General features: G+C 29.8%; 3 protein-coding genes across 3 annotated transcripts; 1 reads left to right on the top strand and 2 right to left on the bottom strand.

Moving 5' to 3' along the window:
• Positions 1 to 1043: 1043 nt before the first annotated feature.
• LOC130963689 (probable pectinesterase/pectinesterase inhibitor 41) lies at positions 1044 to 3858 on the top strand. The gene is made up of 3 exons (XM_057889790.1): positions 1044 to 1697; positions 2022 to 2464; positions 2785 to 3858. The coding sequence occupies exons 1-3, from the start codon at positions 1141 to 1143 to the stop codon at positions 3474 to 3476; spliced, it is 1692 nt and encodes a 563-aa protein (XP_057745773.1). The 5' UTR covers positions 1044 to 1140; the 3' UTR covers positions 3477 to 3858.
• Positions 3859 to 5946: 2088 nt separating this feature from the next.
• LOC130963551 (pectinesterase inhibitor 28-like) lies at positions 5947 to 6510 on the bottom strand. The gene has a single exon (XM_057889655.1). The coding sequence runs from the start codon at positions 6508 to 6510 to the stop codon at positions 5947 to 5949; it is 564 nt and encodes a 187-aa protein (XP_057745638.1).
• Positions 6511 to 10644: 4134 nt separating this feature from the next.
• Positions 10645 to 11232, bottom strand: LOC130963550 (RING-H2 finger protein ATL2-like). The gene has a single exon (XM_057889654.1). It carries the CDS (start codon positions 11230 to 11232, stop codon positions 10645 to 10647), a length of 588 nt encoding a protein of 195 aa, XP_057745637.1.
• Positions 11233 to 22044: the final 10812 nt, after the last annotated feature.

Here is a 22044-nt window from a genome sequence, read left to right as displayed (position 1 = left end):
TTTATGTGACGGTAGTAGTGATCAACGCGCATCGGACAATTGTTTTAGTTGACTTCACACACGTAAGCTGCGCTACAGTGCAATATATACAACACCGTCATGAAAACAAATATTAGAATTTGATTTGAAAAAAAATTACAAGAGACACAATACACAAAACCAAAGACAATGATGTATTAAAGTGATAGTTATCTTTGACTTTTAATTTCTAGATTAGTTAAAAAATGTTAATGCTAATAAGATGAAGTAAAATCCATTTAAAAGTAGAAGTGTATGCATTAATAATTTTGTATAGAAAAAAATAAAAAATTTTCAGTTATAAAAATTTTAATTTATATTATAAAATTATTTAAATTTAATTATTCTATTATTCTTTATAATGTTATCAAAATTTTTATTAAATTTTTATATTTTTTTCTTTTAATTAGGTTTATATATTATTTTTAATTTTGTAATTAAATTTTTTTAATATAAAAAATGTTAGAATTAAAAAAATATTTTTTCACAAAAAGAAGGTATCTACAATTAAGAATCTAATTAGATATTTAACTACATATTTTTTAAGAAAAATATTCTATTAATTTTAACATTTTTCATATAAAAAAGATCTAATTATAAAATTAAAAATAATATAGAGACCAAATTAAAAAAAATTATAAAGACGTAATTAAAAATTTGATAAAATTATAAAAACTAACAAAATAATCAAATTAATTATTTATTCAAAAAATTAAATTATTAAATAAAGATATATAAATAATTATATTTAAAAAGATAAAAAAGAGAAAAAAAAAAAAACTACGTTCAATGTAGAAACTAGAAAGAGCTTTATTCTTTATTCTTTATATATGGTATTCTATAGTAATGGTTTTTGCCACATTTACAACGACTAGTCTTCTTTCTATGGTATGTTTGCACTTTGGCAGCCAGCATGTATAAACTTAAAAAAAACCCATCACGCAATCACAAAATCATAATCTAATTAAAAAAAAAAAAAAAACCCTCACTTTTCTCCCCTATAAATTCAACTCAAATCCAAAACCCAAATCACCAAAAAAACACTCATCACACTCTTCAAATATCAAACTCCATCGTTCTCATCATAATAACTTAAAACACAAGTTATTATTACACCCAACAATGTCTAAGCTTCTCAATCTCATCATTCTCTTTCTACTCCCTTTGTTCTTTGCTTCCATAGCTTCTTCAGACACACCTCCTTCAACTCCAATCACCCCAACCAATCTATGCAAATCCACACCCGATCCAAACTACTGCAAATCCGTTCTCCCTCCAACAAAAAACGCCAATGTCTATTACTATGGCCGGTTCTCAGTTAAAAGCTCCATTTCACAAGCCACGAAGTTCTTGACTCTTGTTAACAAGTATCTTCAACGGAGCAACACGCTTTCCGTCCCCGCGATTCGAGCACTTCAAGATTGCAAGACACTGGGAGAACTGAACCTGGATTTCTTGACGAGTTCGTTTCAAACGGTGAACAAGACGACGAGGGTGTTGGGGAGTTACCAGGCTGATGATATCCAGAACCTTCTTAGTGCCATTCTTACGAACCAACAAACATGCTTGGATGGACTTCAAGAAGCTTCTTCAGCTTGGAGCGTCAAGAATGGACTCAGTGTTCCACTTTCTAATGACACTAAGCTTTATAGTGTCTCTCTTGCTCTCTTCACTAAAGGGTCAGTAGTGCTCTTCGCTTCATTCATCACCTTAATTTTATGACAATTTCTCTTATAAAAAATTTTTTATATAAAAATAATAATTTAAATATTAACACGTATTATATTAAATAATTAAATTATATATTTAAATTATTTATTAATTTTTTATTAAAAAATTTTGAATTTACAATCTTTTAAATAAATATGAAAAGATTATGTAATTTGAGTTATAATTCATTGACTATGCGATTATTTTCTTTGCTGATATGATAATATACAATTAAATATTTGTACATAAAGTTAAAATATTTTCATTTATTTGACTATTATTTTAATTTATAGGTGGGTTCCAAAGACAAAGAACAAAGTTGGAACATCTTCAGTTCAAGTGACTAGGAAGCAACTTGGATTCAAAAACGGTCGGATGCCTCCAATGCAGATGTCAAGCCAAACCCGAGCAATCTACGAGTCGGTGAGCCGCCGGAACCTTCTAGAACCGGTGGTGGGGACCCAGGTGAAGGTGAACGGCATTGTAACCGTTAGCCAAGACGGCACAGGAAACTTCACCACCATCAATGATGCCTTAGCGGTTGCACCCAACAAGTCCTCGTCCACGGACGGGTACTTCTTGATCTATGTTACCGCCGGAATTTACGACGAAATCGTGTCCATTGATAAAAAGAAGACTTATTTGATGATGATTGGAGATGGAATCAACAAAACAATCATTACAGGAAATCAAAGTGTCGTTGATGGCTGGACAACCTTTAATTCCGCCACTTTTGGTACGTATAATGATACATCATTTTCAATTTTTCATACTTTATGGATGATAAATATGCGCTATTATTTTTTTCATAATTTGTTTTCTAAAAACTTTTCTGTTTTTAGAATTATTTATAAATTTTTCTATTTCTACTTTTGAGTAAGCTAAGAGAATTTGAATCCAGTTCACACCTGCCAAATTGTCTTGAAAAAAAAAATCAATTAAATAATGGCTCAATCAATGCAAAGTAGTTAGGATTTGAATTGAATTTATTTATTTAGTAATTAAAATTAAATCATACATTCATCTTAATTAATAATATCTTTGACTATGTTGCAGCCGTGGTAGGCCAAGGATTTGTGGGAGTGAACTTCACCGTCCGGAACACCGCCGGCGCCGTGAAACACCAAGCAGTGGCACTCCGAAACGGCGCCGATCTATCCACATTCTATAGTTGCAGCTTTGAGGGTTACCAAGATACACTCTATGCACATTCTCTAAGACAATTTTATAGAGAATGTGACATATATGGTACCGTTGACTTTATCTTTGGTAACGCCGCATCCGTGTTCCAAAATTGTAACATATACCCTAGACTCCCAATGAGTGGCCAATTCAATGCAATTACCGCCCAAGGCCGAACCGATCCGAACCAAAACACCGGAATCTCAATCCATAATTGCACAATCAAGCCGAGTGATGACCTGGCCGCGAACCTTGGTGCGGCTGCGACCTACCTTGGTAGGCCGTGGAAACAATACTCTAGGACGGTTTACATGCAAACTTTCATGGATAGTGTGGTTGATTCTAAAGGGTGGAAAGAATGGGATGGTGATTTTGCATTGAGTACATTGTATTATGCTGAGTATGATAACAATGGACCCGGTTCTAACACTTCCAACAGAGTCACTTGGGCTGGTTACCATGTGATTAATTCTACGGATGCATCAAATTTCACTGTCTCTAATTTCTTGCTTGGAGATGATTGGTTGCCCCAGACAGGTGTCACTTACACTAGTAGCTTGATATAGTGTTACACTATACGGTAAAAATTCATATACAGTTATCTTAACTTTATGTGAAATTGATAGTTGAGAGTTGTTAAATAATTTGATAAATTTGATTAAATTATCATTTAACGACTCTCGTTTACTATCAATTTTATATAAAGTTAACTGTTACTGAGTTTTTACTAAACTATATAGATAGCTAAATATATATATACATTAATTAACTTGATCACATCCTTAATTACTTTGTTATTTCATATTTTGTTGTATTGATTCTTTGGGTTCTCATTCATATGAAATAAGTGGCGGGGCATAGTAATATAATTAACTAAGCCCATGCATTTTGTGCAATGTCAAAACTACACATTGTATGATGAAAGTTATTTAATGAGATTTATATGAAGTCAATATTATTGCTATATATTATTAATTAAGGTTGTAATAAACTAATAATCCATCTTATAGTTTATTGTTGTTGTGATGACCCACCTAATTACTTAATTATGTATTAAGTGCTTGTCAGCTGTTTAATTCAACCGCTGATTTTGACTTAGATATCATAGAGAATAATAATATAAGATATAATACGTAGTTGGATCTTAGCATTATTGCAAACTCAATTGGGAATGGCGAAGATCATTATTGTTCCTAATTTCTTTGCCGCGTCTAAGATTGTTTAATTTTGACTAATGTAACATCATTGACCTCTTTCTTTTTAGTTTTTTCTACATAACTATTTTTTATTATATATCTGATCTAGCTAGTGAGATTTTTCCTATTCTACTAAAATAGTAATATCATTGACAAACACTTTTTCCTTTGTTAGACACCGTTACAATTTCCAATTTCGAAAGATCAGATGTACTAAAAAAAATAACCAGTATATATAAAAGAGAATGAAAGAGTAATTTTTTTAAGCTATTTCTTTTACTTCCCCTGCTTATTTGCTTTTTATTATTTATGGTTCCAAGTAATTTTTTTAAGAGTTTCAATTAAGAAGTTAATTTTTCCGGTCAATATTAGTTAATTTTTTGTAAAAAAATTATTTTTATCTTAACTTTTAAATTCCAATTAATAAACTCTCATTTTAAAATTTAAATTAAATATTAAATTTAAAAAATAAAAGTTTCACAATTAGGAAACAAAAATAATTGACTAACGCTAATTAAATAAAATTAAAATATTAGTTTTCTATATTTTTTAATTAGCAGAAACATGCAGCTTTATGCCTCTACAAATTATTATACCTTTTATTTTTAAATTGGCCAAGTTACAAGTGTTATTAAGTCCAACCACACATTGAAATGTCATGCATGTAGGATAATTATCATATAATAACCATGGTATAGATAAATAATTCTCCCAAGTTCCAAAGAAAAACAATGGATTACATATATACAATGCAACTGTTGAAATATATGGAACAAGTAAAAAAAATATAGATAATATAATGTATCCCCCAAAAAAAGGAAAAGAAATCCAAAGAACAAAGAACAAGTGGTTAATGGCCAAGTCAAAAAAGGACAAGCGTCGTATCTTCAACGTTAATCACCATTTCCACTGGCTTCCATATCGCCTTGTTTTATTAGTCAGTCAATAATTCTCATTTCAAAATACAAAACTTGTAGAACAAGGTGGGGATGCACAAGAAGAGTCGGACCAAGTCAGGTATAAGTAAATTCCAATTTTATTTTAATATTTATTGAATCTATTTTAACGATTTAAATTTGATTTTAAATTAATTTAAAATGTATTCAATTAAATTGAATCTGCTTAATATATATATTTTATATAATAAATTAATAAAATTTTAATATTACAAAATAAATTTAATAAATATTATATAATATTTTATTTTTATTTTCATAATTTATATATTATTATTAAATATGACTTGAAGCCGATTCAAGTCTACGAAAAAATTATTTAAGATGAAAAATATTAAATAATATATTATATTTTTAGAAATAAATATTCTAACTATGAAAAAATATCAAACCAATGCAACCATATTAAAATTATTTTGGATAATTTATACCAAACAAAGAATAATTATTTTAGTGCATATATATAAATAAGTTCACCACCTCAATTTTTACACACTTAACAAGAGAAATAGTGGGTTAATTAGCAAAAATATCTACAATAAACAAAGTAATTAATAAGATTAACTACTCTCTTTATTCTATGTTATTTGACAAAAAAAAAGAATAAAAAATAAACGATAATTAAATTTGTATGTATACAAAATTGCTGCAATCAAATTACATTACATACAAGATTTTCCTACAAAATCCAAAAACGGATTTCATGCTCATGTAAAAGTGTACACATAGATAAGATGACATGATACATAAAAATCATCTCTCTTTATAACAAAATGTATGAGTAATAAGATATAGAAATTCAACCATAATAATAATAATAAGGTAGCAAAAATCTCCAAAGAGATGCTATAGTAGTAGTAGTAGTGGTGTTGGTTAAATTAGAATTATTTAGGCTTCATCTTAGAAGAAGAATCCAAGGCCTTGCTAAGAGAAATGGCAAGGTTGCAAAGATGGCGAAAAGCTCTACTTTGTTGAGACAAAATATCATCATCACCAGGAATTGAAGCATCACAAGTATCAATGGCTGCCAATGCTGCTTGAAGCCAAACTTGAGCATCATGTTCTTTGTTTGCCAATGTGGCAGCAATGGTGTCCTCAAGTTGACCCTCGGCATCCAACAAGGTCTCCTTACAATCAGCCAGACCTTGTTGGAATGCCGGGTCAAAATTTGGGTCGTCGATAAGCGTCTTGCATTCTGTTAGGATGCCGGACGCATTCGCGGCCGCGACCTTAAGAGATATCAAGACTAGGTCTTGTAGGCTTGCTTGAGGACATGATGGGTCCGAGGTAAGTACCTTAAGACATAGATCCTTTGTTTGTGACTCGCTACATACTACGTTGATTAGTTCGTTCCCTTTGAGGTTTTTATCAAATGCAACAGTTTTGTGATTTCCTAGGATAATGCAAAAGATGGTCAAGAGGGGCAAGAATGTTGTGATTGTCTTCATGTTTTTATTTTTATTTTTTTGGTTAGGAATTTGTTGTGGTCAAAAAGTGGTGTTGAAGCTAAGATCACAATAGTGTGGGAGTTAAATAAATAACATTGAGAATGATTTTTTTTTTTTGAATGGTTGTGTTTATGTTTCTAAATTGGGGATGTTAATTGACGATGGGCATTGTTCATAGTCTTGTTAGCCTAACATCAATTGCTAAATTCGATTTGTTTGCTATAATTGACACCCAATTATTACTGATCAACGTTCATGGCTTTCTATTTTCGGATAGATTAAGTTTAATGGAGTTACTAGCATGGTTCCCGTGAGATGCGCCTAATGGCAATATATATTTCATGCTCATTTATAAAATTTAGAAAAATGTATATTATTAAGAGGTGATTAGTGATTACTCACACTACTACAATTTATAGTGTTAACAACGACTTTTTTTTTCCAAACAACAATTTTTTTGTTAACAAAAATGTTTATATAGTCGTAAGTTTTAGAAGCCAAGTGTCGCCACTTTTTAAGAGTAATATATAATTAAGCAAGATATTTAATATATGAGTGAACGAAAAAATAAAAAAAATAATTAAAAATAGTCAAAACTTATTTTATTTAATAATTATTAATTTCTGACTTTTTTATTTCTCAAATATTATCGATGTGGGTGAAAGACGAAGAAAGTGAAATTAGCTAAAACTCAAATGCATTGAGTAAATAAAAAAGAAGCCTTGTTGGAAGAGAGTATACTAAAGTTGCTAGTCCCTCGTTAACAGTATCATTATATTCTAAAAAAGTGAGGCAAATAAATGTCTTTAATATAATTTTAACATGTGGATCAGATATAATGGTTTAATTTGGAAGTTAAATATATATTATTCAACTGAAAAATCATGATAATAATGCTCTGTTATACATGGACATCTTGTCATAATTGTGGTCTTATTTGTTTGTTGCGAGAGTCATCACAACAGATTATAACATATTGATAAAAATAAAATTTAATCATTTGTTCTTTTCAAAGATGTCCCTAGACCCTAGCTCACTCAAGCAGCTGTTACTTCTATATGATTTCAAATTAAATTTTCCAATTAATTATATTACTTACGTCGGTCGGATTGATTGAAGGTGAACAAAACATATCTTATAAGAATGTAATTTTTTTTTTTTTGGGATATGATTTGATGGATAAATATAGAAGATTTGCCATCATTCTTATTATATATCAAGAACAAAATCGTAAGGCGTTTGAAATGTTAAAGTAGACAATATCTATAAACAGATGAATTGAACATTTTTTTTTAAAGCAATGAACTCAACACACTAAGTAGAGCGTAACTGTGTAAGTAATAAACAAGAAGATCAACATATATGGGATAAAGAAAAGAAAAAAGAGAAAAGTCAGCACCACGAACACTAAACTATATCCTTTGTTATCTTTGCCTTTTTCATTAACAACAAAAGGGATCCTTACCTAGCCACTCCTTATAACTTGTAAAGGACACATGGATAATCTTGTCAATCACTTTTCTCTTATGCTAAAAAATTCTTCTATTCCTTTCTAGCCATATGTTACAAATAATCGCAAAAAAGGACACCATCCATCTTTTACGCATCTCCTTGCTACTGGATATCTCTGTCCAACTCAAGAAATGTTCCTTCAACGTTGTTGATGATGCCCATTGCCTTCCAATAAATGATAGTCATACACACTAAACCTGTCAAAAAAAATCACAACCAAAAAATAAATGGTAATCGATCATATTCAAAAAAAAAATTTATAGATAATATAAGAACTAGATCGATGTGCTAACAAAAACGTAAACGAACAAAAATTGTAGATGTATTTCATTATTTTCATGTTATCCATAATATAATTCACCTACCGATGCATGGCAGTGACATAGTGTCCACGTTTTGGTGTAGAATGAATTTTAGTACGGTAGGAAGCTTTAATAGAATGTTATATTAGTCCAAGTTATTTATGGTAGATACCAAAAAAAATGTCGTTTACCAAATACATATCAATCAGTACTCATGCAAATTTATTGTAGGAACCAAAATGAAGAGGTTTGAAGGACAAAAATTCATTTTGTTTCTACTACATTGCTGTACATCCGTGACCATATCACTTTCATCCATGAATAATCATGAACCATGTTCCAATGCAAAATTGTATTCAGTTGGACTCTACATGTTATATATCTTTCAAGTATTAAATTATATTTATTATTATTATTATTACTATTACTATGACTATTCAAACAAAATCATCAGCCACTTTAAAGAAAACAAAATAGTCACTCATTGTCAACATCACTCGTCTTCACCGCTATCGCACTCTGATCTCAAAATCTCTTCACTTACCCAACATACATTAAAACAGTATAGTTTAAATTACAAATAATTAAATACATGATATATAAAAGTTTACTAAATAGAAAATTAGAATCTTCTAAATAGCAAAAGCTTAATTGCACATATATTTAAATTTTATTATTAATAGGATATTATTTTATATATATAAACCTACTTATTAAATGCGTATATATAGCATGCAAGCAGGTCTTGGATATATACCCCCGTTCCTCTCGCAGTCTCACCTCCATACACAACAAGATCAAGGATAAATTATGGCGAAAAATTATTGGCGGTTTTATTCTAAAACCGCCGTAAATTGATGGAGTAGCGGTGATTTTGATAGTATTTTCATACTTCATTAAAAATTAATGAAAATAGTGGTAGTTTAGAGTCTAAACTGTCACCGTAGAAGACATCATCGCGACACCTATTGTGAATTCTCAAGGAACAAAACAGATTTACCGATCTGTGTCGTCGTCGTCTTTTTTGCCGGTCTGTGCCGTCGTCTTCGTCTTTGTCGTCTGCTCTCTCGGACAATGAAGTGGTCTCCGTCGTCTTCATCTTCTATTTTGTCAAATAAGTTAGTTGTGAACTATGAAGCTGTTCTATTCTTCTTCTAATGCTTGTTGAAATTGAAATTATGAATTTTAGTATAAATATGTTGTTCTCTTCTGTTCTTTTAATGCTTGTTGAATGTGCTTGTTGAACCTGTGAATTATAGTATGAATAATCAGCTTGCTAAAATAGGAAATTTAAGGTTGTTGAATAGGAAATTTAAGCTAAGGTTGTTGTTGAATTTGGTTGAAGTTGTTTGTTGAAATTTTTTATATGAATAGGTAAAATTTTTGTTGTTGAAATAGCTGCTTGTTGAAATAAGTGATATTAAAATAATCTGTTTAATATAAATCTGCTTGTTCTGTGAATTTAAAGTTGCCATCTTATTAAATAGGTAATAGGGAATTTAAGATTGCTGTCTTGTTAAATTTGGTTGTTTTCGAATGTTGGTAAAGAATTAAAGATATATATTTTGAATTTTTTTAAGTTTATGAATTATGACTATTTTTAATATTTTATATTTTTTTATTTATATATAACCGATTTTATCAATTTAATCAATAATTTATCAGTTGAATTAATAAATTAATAAACCAGTAATTTGATAAATTTGATTATTAGTTTAGTTTTTACAATTATGATACAGGCTAATAAACTAAGTTTATTCAAGATTGAATTCCATTCATTTACACTAATTAAATAATCTCTTAATTTATTAAACTATTAACAAATTAAATTCAAACTAATTTACCATTTAATTTGACTCACTTTTTAACTCTAATTCATGCACAAAAGCATTTATCACAAATCACACAATTACTACTGTTGTTACAAAAATATTAACTGATTTAATTAAAAAATTACCTCTCAACTTTAACCTTTTTTATTTTTTTAACGGTATTTTTTAGCTTAATAAATTAAAAATTAATTCTTTACCGATTAAAATATTCTATTTAATTTTTTTTTTATAATTACCACATCTACACATTCGAGTGTCCAATACTTATTGGATAAGTAAATTAAGTCAATTAAGCATTATAGCAATGCAAGTTGGTTTTTAAACTATTTTATTGCAGTATAATTAACCATGCTGTAATGTTACATCACCTAACCACGTAACATAAATGTGGCCACACAGTTAAGTATAGCGCTACCAAAAAACTGAAAAAGAGAGAATGTTACATTACGCATAATTAAGTATACATATATAGTGCTAACTATTAATTATTAAAGAGCCATGATATTTATACAGTAACTACTATTCTTCATCTTCTGCACTTTCTCCATTTCCAACTCCATCTCCAACGGTTTCTTCTTCGGGCACCAAATCGGTTCTGGAGACCACTTCTCCAGACCCGGTTCAATAACGATCGAACCGGTTTGAACCGGATGAACCGGTTTTCTACAAAGCGGGCAACTCGAGTGAGAACCGAACCACGCATCTATGCATTGCGAATGAAAAGCGTGGCGGCAAATCGGAAGGACACGGCCCTCGTCGCCGGCGACGAACTCCGACATGCACACGGCGCAGATGTCGCCGCCGCCGACGGCGGAAGGAGAAGAAGGAGGGTGTGTGAAGGTTGGGAGGGAAGTAAGAAGGGAAGGGTGGATACCGTTGCTGGCGGGAACAGCGTGTCGGTGGCGGTGGTGACGACGGTGGCTGTTACGGCGGCGGATAGGAAAGCATGAGTGTCGGAAAGTGTGGAGGAAAATGATGAGGAGGAGGAGGAAGAAAAGGAGTACGGTGAAGGTAAGGAAGAGGATGCCGTTTTTGGCATATAACTTGGAATTGGATTCGATTTCTGATGAATCCATGAACATGAAGAGAGGAGAGAGAGAATTGAAGAAAGGGAAGTGAAGTGTTGAAGATGAAACAGAATGTCATGTGCAAGTAGTAGTAGATAGAGAGAGTGAAGAAGTAGAAGAGGAAATGAAGAGGAAGGTTCCTATAACTTTATTATTATTATTATTATTATTATTATCCATCATGAATTTATATATATATATATATATATATATATATATATATATATATAATTTTAGGATTTAATTTAAAAAAATATTATTATTTTTTAACATTGATAATGATCGGTGTCTCATTCAGTCTTTTTTAGTAATTTTTATTTGATATAGCTGATTTTTCGAAATTAAATTTTTTTAAGAAAATAAATAATTAGTCAACTTTTTATTTTTTTACTTTTTTGAAGGTCAACTTTTTTATTTAGATATCATTAATAAAGACAGAAAAAAAATATTTTCTTTAACTCTTTTTCTCAATTTTTTTTCTTGGAATTGAATTTCAGATTTTATAAATTAAACACTCCACACTTTCAATTATACAAATACAAGAACTTTCAATTTTATATCAATTAAAAGAAGTTGTATAAAAAATACGAAACTTAATTTCTAATATATTTATTTTATATTTATTAAAATAAAATATTCAAACATTTTATATTTTTTGTTATGCATATTAACTAATTAAACCCTTATTTATATATAGCTCATCAATAAATTATTTGATTAGACTACTCTACTGTATCTCAGAGATCTAATAAGAATACAAACTGATTACACATAATTGAATGATAATAATATAATATAGAATAAGAAAACTTAATTATATATATTTTATACCCACGAGGACCAAAAACTAATAGTAAAATATTGTTAATTGAACTTATAGTTGATGATTTAGGGTATAAGAAAATGCTAGACTAGCTAGTCTTTGTTGATTAGTGAAAAGAAATGATTGTGTGCTTCCTGTTAATTAATCCAATATTATTCTTATTGTTCTTCTTGACCTTTCAAACAAAATAATATTTCCTCTCATCATAACTGGTTCTGTTCTTATAATAACTTAAATAAAAATAGAAATGTTTTATGGATTTTTTTAATATTTATTTAATAAATTAAAAATATAATTATATTCTGTAATATCTGTGGTTGATATCTATCCAATTCATCATGTAAAAAAATTACTTTATTTGTACTTTTGTTAATTAAAATCAGAAAAAAAATCCTAATTATCTTCCGTTCTAATTTCTATTTGTTCTAATTTCTTGTCTTTTCCTGTCCCTAATTAAAAAGTCTTAATGATCATACTGAGACCACATTAATTATTCATCTCCTTTGGAAACAAACATTCATTCTAGTAATGTCCAAAGACATAATAGAAACACATATAAAGTGACAAAAATAAAAGATGGATAAAAAGTGACAATTAGGATAGTCCACCATTTGTTTTGATAAAGAGAAACATCGATTTGATGTTAATTATTAAGTTCATGGAGGTTATTAATTAAATGACATTTTGCTGCACCATAAATATTGTCCAAATTATACATTATCAATAATGCTAGGTAACAAGATGGTTCCATCCAAAAATCAGTCAAATGTTTTTGGGTGAATCCAAAACCTCTACGTGGATGGTGTTTATGTTAGGCATTAGGATGTTTCTTTTTTTGTAAATTGGATGGTTCTGAATCTATTTTCTGATTTATCATGTTTTAGGCATTTGAAGAGGGAATGAGGGTGAAGTTTCTGTAATTCACGTTGCAATGATACTAAACGTATCTCTTCTTAATTTAAATGTGGTGAAACATCTAATAACCAATATTTTAAATCATAAATAAATAAAACTAATTACTATATTTATAATTAATTAAGTTATTCCATTCTTGACTGATTTATAATTGGTTACGTATACTTTTTCATACATTATTATTAAGAAGTACGAAGTAAAAATACTTTATTTTTAAGTTTTCTTTTATTTTGTTGGCTGTTATTATGAGAATCTTTTTGTTTTCTTTTTCTTGGGCTATTAAGATTTTGTATTAGTCATTCTTTAAAAAGAAAATATAAAATAAATTAAAGTATTTCCTTCATCACCTCATTTAATTTTGATTAAGACCATCTGAGTAAGTTTAATTTGTAATAATTGGTAAAACCATGGTTTGATATATTAATAAACAATTTTTAACAATGTTTTTGCTTTTTCTTTTGCTGAATTTCATAGTTTAAGACTTAATCTATAAAAGAGTAAAAATTATTCAGAAATGTAGCTTAACGTGATTTTGTGGAATATAATCCAATCCAGTTTTTTTCCTTCATTTTTTATTTTATAAAATCTTCAAAGAAAATAATCCTTTTTTTCTTTTTGTTTCCAACCTCTAACATACAAACAATACCAAAACAAATTAACAAACACACACAATATAATATTTGTTATTAATGTTTGTATTTTAAAATTTTGTCCGTTTATAAACAATCTATTGAACCAACTTTTATATCAGTATAGTTAACATTATTCAATTTTTTATTATAAAAATTATTTTTAATTCTTATCTTTTAAAGAGTTTAGAGTGAATATATATATGTAAAAATAAAAATCAGTTGAAATTAGCTGAAAATAGTAAAAAAATAATGGTTAAAAAAATATTAGCTAAAATTAATTATCGAAAATCGATTGCCTGATAATTGGACTACTCTTTATATAAATCAATTCATGAATATATTATTAATAGATACTACAACAAAGATTTTATAATTTTCTTCATATAAAAAAAATTTTCATTCTTAAATAATGAATTGTATAGTTAAATTTTAATATGATATAAAAGTGTTATCTTTGTTTAATTTAAAGTGTAACTAAATAAATAAATTATATTTTTAAATAAACTATCTTTATAAAAAAATATTTTTATCATCTTTATTTGAGTAATTGTCTATATTATTTTCTTTCTTCCTTTTTCACGCTTCTCTGTCTATCTTTTTTCTTCTCTCCCTCTCTCTCTCTGAAAAAATTGGATAAACCAATCACTACTCACATGTTTTTGTTCCCATGCAAAAAGCAAGACTTTCACTACGTACAAGAAGAAAGAAACATATTAAATATACAAAAAGGTGTGTCCTACAAAACTCAATGGGGCTGTGATTATTTAGCAATAGATCAGTATAGTAATTATTAAAAATAATATTAATTCAATAATGAAAAAAAATGACTCTTTTGTTTTGAACCGAATCCGAAAATGTTTACCTAATTACCTATAGCAAAACCAAATAATCCAGGTCACTCATGGTAATAGTGATTCTAGCTAGTTTCATCGGATTGGAATTATTAGAATCTTGAAGCTAAGCTTCAAAGATTTAGTGGTAATTTTTTATGAGTGAAAATTCAGGCACCATTAATTTTATATGAAATTGATAGTTAAAAATTGTTAGATGATAATTTAGTCAAATTTATTAAATTATTTAATAATTTTCGACTATCAACTACTTCATACGAAGTTACACCTGAAAAAGGTCTATTATAAACCATTCAAATCTTCGAAAACTACTCCTTAGAAATACATATATTTTACCAAATTTTAGTAGAATTAGTGCACTTTGCCCTAAATTAATAGCATCGTAAATATTTCTAAAAAAAATCAGCCTTGTTTTCCTTGCAAACACCGGCGAAAATTAGAATAATATATAATAATTTTCTACAAGATCCAAATTATTGTTTTCATCACTTTTATGCAAACTAAAGTTCCTAAAGCATATACCCTTGAATTGATACAAAGCATGAACAAAAAGTGAATCCATATATATATAACAGTGGCAAAGTGGTCCATAAGCATATAATGATGGAAATGTACCTCAAGATGTTCAAAAGAAATATAAATGGTTATAGTTGCCTTAACATGTATATATATGTATAAGACATTTAGTATAAATATATTATTAGGGCCTACCAAAAGATAATTTGTCTTTGTTCTTATTAATGTTAGTTGGCATAGGTTTGAAAGTCCATAACGTTTAGACTATTATATAGTCTAATAATAAAATATATTTTTTTAATTTTTTAATAATAATTAAATAGTCTTTAATTTATTTAATTTTAAATATAATTTAATTTTTTATATATTATTTAATTATTAAATTTATTTTCTATTTTATAAATTATTATTTTATTATTTATATATCATGTTTATTAGCAATTAGAAACAAAAACAACAAAATAAATCTTCCATTAATCGTAACCTTCATAAATATTTTAGCAATGCGAATCAATGAAATTTTTTTATACTTGATCCGTTACATCTGTAAACGCCAGAAAAATTATGTTTTTTGTAATTGAATCGATTGGACATACAACACAATCGATTGAATATAGCAAGTTTCTTTAAAATTCAATTAATTGGAATTGTTACCCAATCGTTTGAATTGTGCTATAGGATATAAGTTCTTTCTTATTCAATTTGGTATTGTTACCCAATGGATCGAATTTCGCAAAACAATAAAGGCAAATCGATTGGCATGATAATGTAATTATGATTGAATTGTGCCATAGAATAAGTTTCCTCAAAATTTAATTGATTGGTTTTGTAATAATCGATTGAATTTTGTACATGATTAATGGTATTCTTGTATACCATCGATTGGTATGTTATAATAATATAATCATGAAAAAACAATATATCCAATTTGTATATATAAATCCAATTTGTATATATAAAATTTTGTTTTATTAGTTATGGAGTCTTCGTCATGTATTAAAAGTATATAGATATTATTTGAAATATAACTTTTAATATATTAAAACGGTTCAATTAGCTACTATTGAACAATACTGAAAGTTATTACACATTTTTAAAATAGAAATAAAAAAAATTCATGTTAGTCACGGCAAAAATTTCATTTTACAGCACAATTCAATCGATTGTGTTACCATACCAATTGATTAAATAAGAAAACACCCTTATTTCTCTATGAAATTCAATCGATTGGATAGTTACAATTGATTGAATAAAAAAAAATTTATATTCTATAGTACATTTTAATTAATTGTGTAACCATTCAAATCAATTGAACTTTAAAAAAACGTGCTATATTCAATTGATTGTGTTGTACGTCTAATCGAATTACTAAAAAATACGATTTTTATGGCGTTTACAGATTTAACAGATCAAGCATAAAAAATCTCGTTGATTTACATTGTCAAAATATTTATAAAGGTTACAATTAATAAAAGATCTTTTTAGCTGTTATTTTTATTTCTAATTGCTAATAAATATGATAGATGAATAGTAAAATAATAATTTATAGAATAGAAGATAAATTTAATAATTAAATAATATATAAAAGATTAAATTATAATTAAAATTAAATAAAAATTATTTAATAATTATTAAAAGCTTAAAAAAATGTTTTATAATAATATTCATAATACATAATAGAGAAAGAAAAACAAAACACAAACAAGTGTCTCACAGATTATACGGCATAATTGAAGTGCCTTAGGAGTAAACCTCTTAATAATTTTATCTAAAATTTTCTTAATCCTAGTATAGTTACGAAACTGTCCTCCATATATAATTTTATATAGAGTAAAAAATAAATAGATTTTTGACTTTTTAAACGTGAATATTTTCATTCTTCAAGATTGAAAAATATATTTAAATTTCCCACCTTATAAAATGCGTGACAATTATACCCTTCTATCGAGTTGGGACTTAAAATGGTAACAGAGAATGTTGACCTGGAGAGATAATAACTGAGTTGTCCATTTTGCCTCATGATGTAGATGAAGAACAAATTATTAAAGGACAAATTCGTCTTTATGCTCTAAAACGATACCGTTAGCATCCCCCACCTTATTTCACTCTTTGTAATCTCCATAACATCCAGAATTCACTACTCCATATATTACAAAAAACCCTATCAAAAGACAAACAACTTCCTTCTCCCTCCAAAAAAATGTCTTCCTCTAATTGAAAGTGATGGTGTACTTAGTGGATGTTGTGGTTGGCAAAGGGAACAGCAAGCTTCGTCTGGAAAGAAGCAGCCATCTTCTATAGAGACAAGGGTAATAGTCGCATGTATACATGTGTTGTTGTTTAAATGTTTGTGACAATATAATGCATGGGGTTGGGCTTAGGGGTGATTGCATGTTTTATTTCTGGTAGAAGAATAAGAAAAAAGCTATGTGGAGTTTACTGATTTCTAAATTTGAGGCACCTGATCTAGGATTTATTGTCTGATTTATGTTGTTGGGGATAATACATATGGATGACATATATGTGATACCTGTTTTTTTTTTTTTTATCACGGAGGCCATTTTAGTAGAGGACCCAGTAGAACTCTTGAGTATATTGGTGAAAAAGTTGAAAAATTTTCAAAGATGGACTTAGACTTCGTGAATTTTGGGAGTTTGGTGACATTGTTCAAGGGTCTGGGCTATGCATCATACATGGCAGTTTATTGGTATGACCCAACAAGTACTGATGTTGAGTCTGGACTGCACATTCTGAGAGGGGATGCAGAAATAAATGAGACGCGAGAGAACAGACTGAAGAATTCAAGCACCGATAAATTTTACATTTACTTCGACCACCCCATGGATGAGTCACAAATAGTGGAAGAAGATGTTGTTGCAAAAATGGGGGCAGAAAAATTTGATGATCACATTGATGTTGATCATCATGAGGGAACTTCAGTCATCACCATCCATAGAAGATGATGGGTATGATAGTGGAGAGGACAAACTGTATAAACCTCATCCGGCTGTCTTTGAAACTATTTCTAATGATGATTATTCTAGCTGTGATGCGGAAAATGATGGTATAAGAAGAAAAAGAATTATTAAGGAAAGGAAAATGTCCTACCACAGAGTAAGGTCAATGTCAAGGAAGGGATAGGAGCAGAGTCAAGTGAAAGTAAAAAAATAGCTGGACCAAGGAGTGTAAGTGGGAGTGATGCCAAAGGAATCAGGACAACTGCGAAACTCAAAGAAACTGGGCCTACTGTAAATCCCACAAGGACCAGGCCCACTGCCAAACCCAAAAGAACTGGGCTTAATGTAAAGCCACAAAGAACTAGGCCTGCTGTACATGCTGAAAAAGTTGTGTCTACTGTGCAGCCCAATGATAGCCTCCAATTAGACTCTATGTGAATGAGAAGGTTTCAGATGATGATGACCTCATTATGAGTATGAATTAGAGGATCTTCACACACCGGTGTCTTCAGAAGATGGGGGAGAGAAGCACAAATTTTCAGTTTTTAATGATGAGTATGGGTTTGGGGAGGGTAGATTTGAGATTAAAACCAAATTTGTAACAATTTATAGGTTCAAAGAAGTGGTAAGAGATATGTTCATTTCTAAAGGGAAGGAACTTGTGTGGATGAAAAATGATAAGAAAATGGTGAGAGTTGGCTGCAGGGGTGAAGATTGTCCTTAGCTGGCACATCTATCCTACAACAAAACACTATTATGTTTCTAGGTAAAGACTTACAAGGTAGAGCATACATGTGCTATAAATTTCGATAGTAATGCTGCTGATCAACATTGGATCAAGAAAAAAGTGGAGAAGAGAATGGCAAGTCAACCTCATATGACAACTAACGAAGCAATTGACTTTTTTAGAGAAAAGTTTAATCTGGTGGTGCATCTGAAGATGGTTTACAGGGCAGTGAAAGAGGCCAAAGAAAGGATAATGAGAAATAAAAAGGAACAGTATGGGAAGCTCAGGGACTATGGGATGGAGATAATTATGAGTAACCCCGGATCGACTGCAAGAGTTGATGTGAAGCCTATTCCACAATCCTTCCCTGTATTTGACAAAATATATATCTGCTTCGAGGGCTGTGAGCAAGGCTTTAAGAGTAGATGTAGGACTTTCATTCATCTAGATGGAGCTTTTCTAAAAAAATACTACGGAGGCCAACTACTTTCAACAGTTGCACAGGATGCGAACAATCAATTCTATGTAGTGGCATATGGAGTTGCAAGATCAGAGATTAAGAAATCATGGAAATGGTTCTTCACACTGCTTCAGGAAGATTTGGGTGATGCCAATCAATATGGTTGGAACTTTATGTCCGACTAGCAAAAGGTTAGACTTTTACACTATTGATTTGGGTAGATTAGGCTAGTAATCAGTGGTTTGCATCATTATATTTTAATAATCAATCAATATATTTAGGTAGATTAGGCTAGTACTTAGTCAATATGGTTAGCATAATGCATGACTTTGGACTGTTTTGACAATGTTATGTGATTGCATCAATATATTCTATGTAGGGCTTACTACCAACCTTAAAAGAGGTAATGCCGAGAGCACATCATCGAAACTATGTAATGCACATGTGAAAGGATTTCATTAACTAGTTCAAAGACACGCATACTAGAGACATAGTATGGGAGTGTGCTAATTGCACAACAGAACCAGAGTTCAAAGAGATCATGGAGAATCTGAAGGGGGTTAATAAGGCAGCATAGAAATATTTGATGAAATTTGAACCTGTCACTTGGGTTAAAGCTTTTTTCAGCCATGGACTCAAGGTGGATAACCTTACTAATAACATGTGCGAAATTTTTAACGCAAAAGTAGTAAAGTACAAAGTTAAACCAGTGTTGACAATGTGTAAAAAAATGAGGTGTTACTTAATGAGGAGAATGACCAAGTACATTAGGCTGTTAGAGCACTGTAGTAAAAAGCTTGCACCAGTCCAGGAGAAACAGTTACAGAAACGGATAAATTCCAACAACAAATGGATTGCTAAGTGGGTGAGAGACAATGAAAGAAAGAGATTTGAAGTTAGCAGAAATTACAAGTACATCAATCATCTTGAGCCCTTTAAAAAATATATAGCAAAAATAACAATAACTACACTAATCACAGTAATATGCCACAAATTCATGAATTTTTTCTTTTCAATAGATAATAGCTTCCTCTCCAAATCCTTCATTTTTTTTTTCAATTCTTGCCTTCGAAACAGCTGTTCTTCAACTTCTATTCCCTCACCATCATCCACAGCACCAAATGCTTCAGACTATATGGTCCTGATTTTTTTCAAGTGTTCATCAAGCCAGACAAAGAATCGGCAGTGACGTTCTTTAACCTAGAGCAAATTTTTAGAAAATCACCCAATTAGACACATTACAGTCTCATCCAATTATTGCCAAAATAGTAAATTACCTTGAAGAATGGACACCCAAAAAATATTCTGTTAGGGTTAGTAGTTGTTCTTGACTTGTACAGAATGACATATACACCGCAGAAGCATTTTGGCGCAACTCCATCTCGCTCGTATCATCCTGGCACGACGAATGAAGACCTCGCTCCAGGTCTTGTGCATGAAGAACCCCTTTCACTCATCATGGACGATCGCACCATCAATGGCCATGGCTTCGTAGATGCATTTCGATCAAATAGGACTCATTCCAGGTAATGGCGTCGTTTTAGAGCATAAGGACAAATTTGTCTTTTAATAATTTGTTTCCATCCACATCATCAAGCAAAACAGACAGTTCAGTCATCATTCCTCCAGGTCAGTATTTTTTGTTGCTGTTTTGAGCTCCAACTCGACAGAAAGATATAATTATCACGTATTTTATAAGATATAGATTTAAATATATTTTTCAATTTTAAAGAACAAAAATATTCGCATTTAAAAAAAATCAAGAACCTATTTATTTTTTACTTTTTTATATATTTATTCACGTTAATTAACAAAGCATTCCAATCACTTAGTAAGTTAAAATTTCAGAAACTCTTTTCTTTCCCTACACTATTTTACTGCAAAACAATAATTTACGAATATAATAAGCTAACAAAAACGGCATCAGAATTAAAGTTCATATAGTTTTATATACACTGGGTGTCATTAGTCATATCCATATCTATTTTATAATGAACATTAATAAATAGTTGTCTTTATATAAAATTAATAGTTAAAATTTGTTAGATAATAATTTAATTAAATATGTCAAATTTTTATTCTATTTTATATCCCAATCCTAATCTTTATATAATTGGTTCTGATTTCTGAATTTGGATAAACGAAGAAGGCTGTGTTTTTTTTTTATCAAATGGATTAGACAATCTTTAATCTTAAGCATTACTTATATATTACACATCCACACAACACATTCACACACTCCATGAATTTATTTAAGAGTTCATTTTTTTTTTCTTATGGGACTTGAACCCAGGTGCAGCTACTTGCAAGGCAGCAGATCCTGCCACTAGCACTAGGGGTGGCAAAGCGGGCTGGCCCGCTCCAACCCGCTCCGCCCCCTCATAAACGGGGCGGACCGGCCCGCCCCGCCAACTAAAATGGGTTCAAAATGCTAGCCCGTCCCGCTTTATGGGGGATTGGCGGGTTGGCAGGCTAGCCCGCTTGACTCTTTTTTCTTTTTTTTTTTTGAAAAATAAAATTCATTAAAATTAATAAAAAATAATAATTAAAAAATAAAATACAAATAAAAAATAGTCAAATTTTAATATAATTTGTTTACTATTTTTTTTTAATTTTTAGCTTCAATAAAATTGTTCAAAATAATATTTGTCAATAAAATCATCTTTATTTTAAAAAATAAGTCACATAATTTGAGCATATATACGAAATTGTAAAATAAAATAAATAAAGTTAATAACTAAAAGAAGAATAAAAACAAAAAATGAAAAAAAAGTGTTTAAAAATTTTATAATTATTAATTTTATAATAGTAACCACTATTTTATTTAATAAAAAAAAAAAGAAAAATATAAAGTTTCGGCCCGGCGGACCGGCCCGTCCCGCCCCACCAAAACCCGCCAATTTGGCGGTGCGGGTTTGGCGGATTTTTTTAATTTGACGG

This window comes from Arachis stenosperma, chromosome 2, assembly GCF_014773155.1.
Source record: "Arachis stenosperma cultivar V10309 chromosome 2, arast.V10309.gnm1.PFL2, whole genome shotgun sequence".
NCBI lineage: Eukaryota > Viridiplantae > Streptophyta > Magnoliopsida > Fabales > Fabaceae > Arachis > Arachis stenosperma.
This window is presented reverse-complemented; position numbering and strand designations above follow the sequence as displayed.

Excerpts from the sequence above, each read along its gene's own strand:
- LOC130963550 (XM_057889654.1), bottom strand. The coding sequence starts at position 11,232 with ATGGATTCATCAGAAATCGAATCCAATTCCAAGTTATATGCCAAAAAC.
- LOC130963551 (XM_057889655.1), bottom strand. The coding sequence starts at position 6,510 with ATGAAGACAATCACAACATTCTTGCCCCTCTTGACCATCTTTTGCATT.
- LOC130963689 (XM_057889790.1), top strand. The coding sequence starts at position 1,141 with ATGTCTAAGCTTCTCAATCTCATCATTCTCTTTCTACTCCCTTTGTTC. Across the intron at positions 1,698-2,021 it reads CTTGCTCTCTTCACTAAAGG|GTGGGTTCCAAAGACAAAGA; the intron begins GTCAGTAGTGCT and ends TTTAATTTATAG. Across the intron at positions 2,465-2,784 it reads CTTTAATTCCGCCACTTTTG|CCGTGGTAGGCCAAGGATTT; the intron begins GTACGTATAATG and ends ACTATGTTGCAG.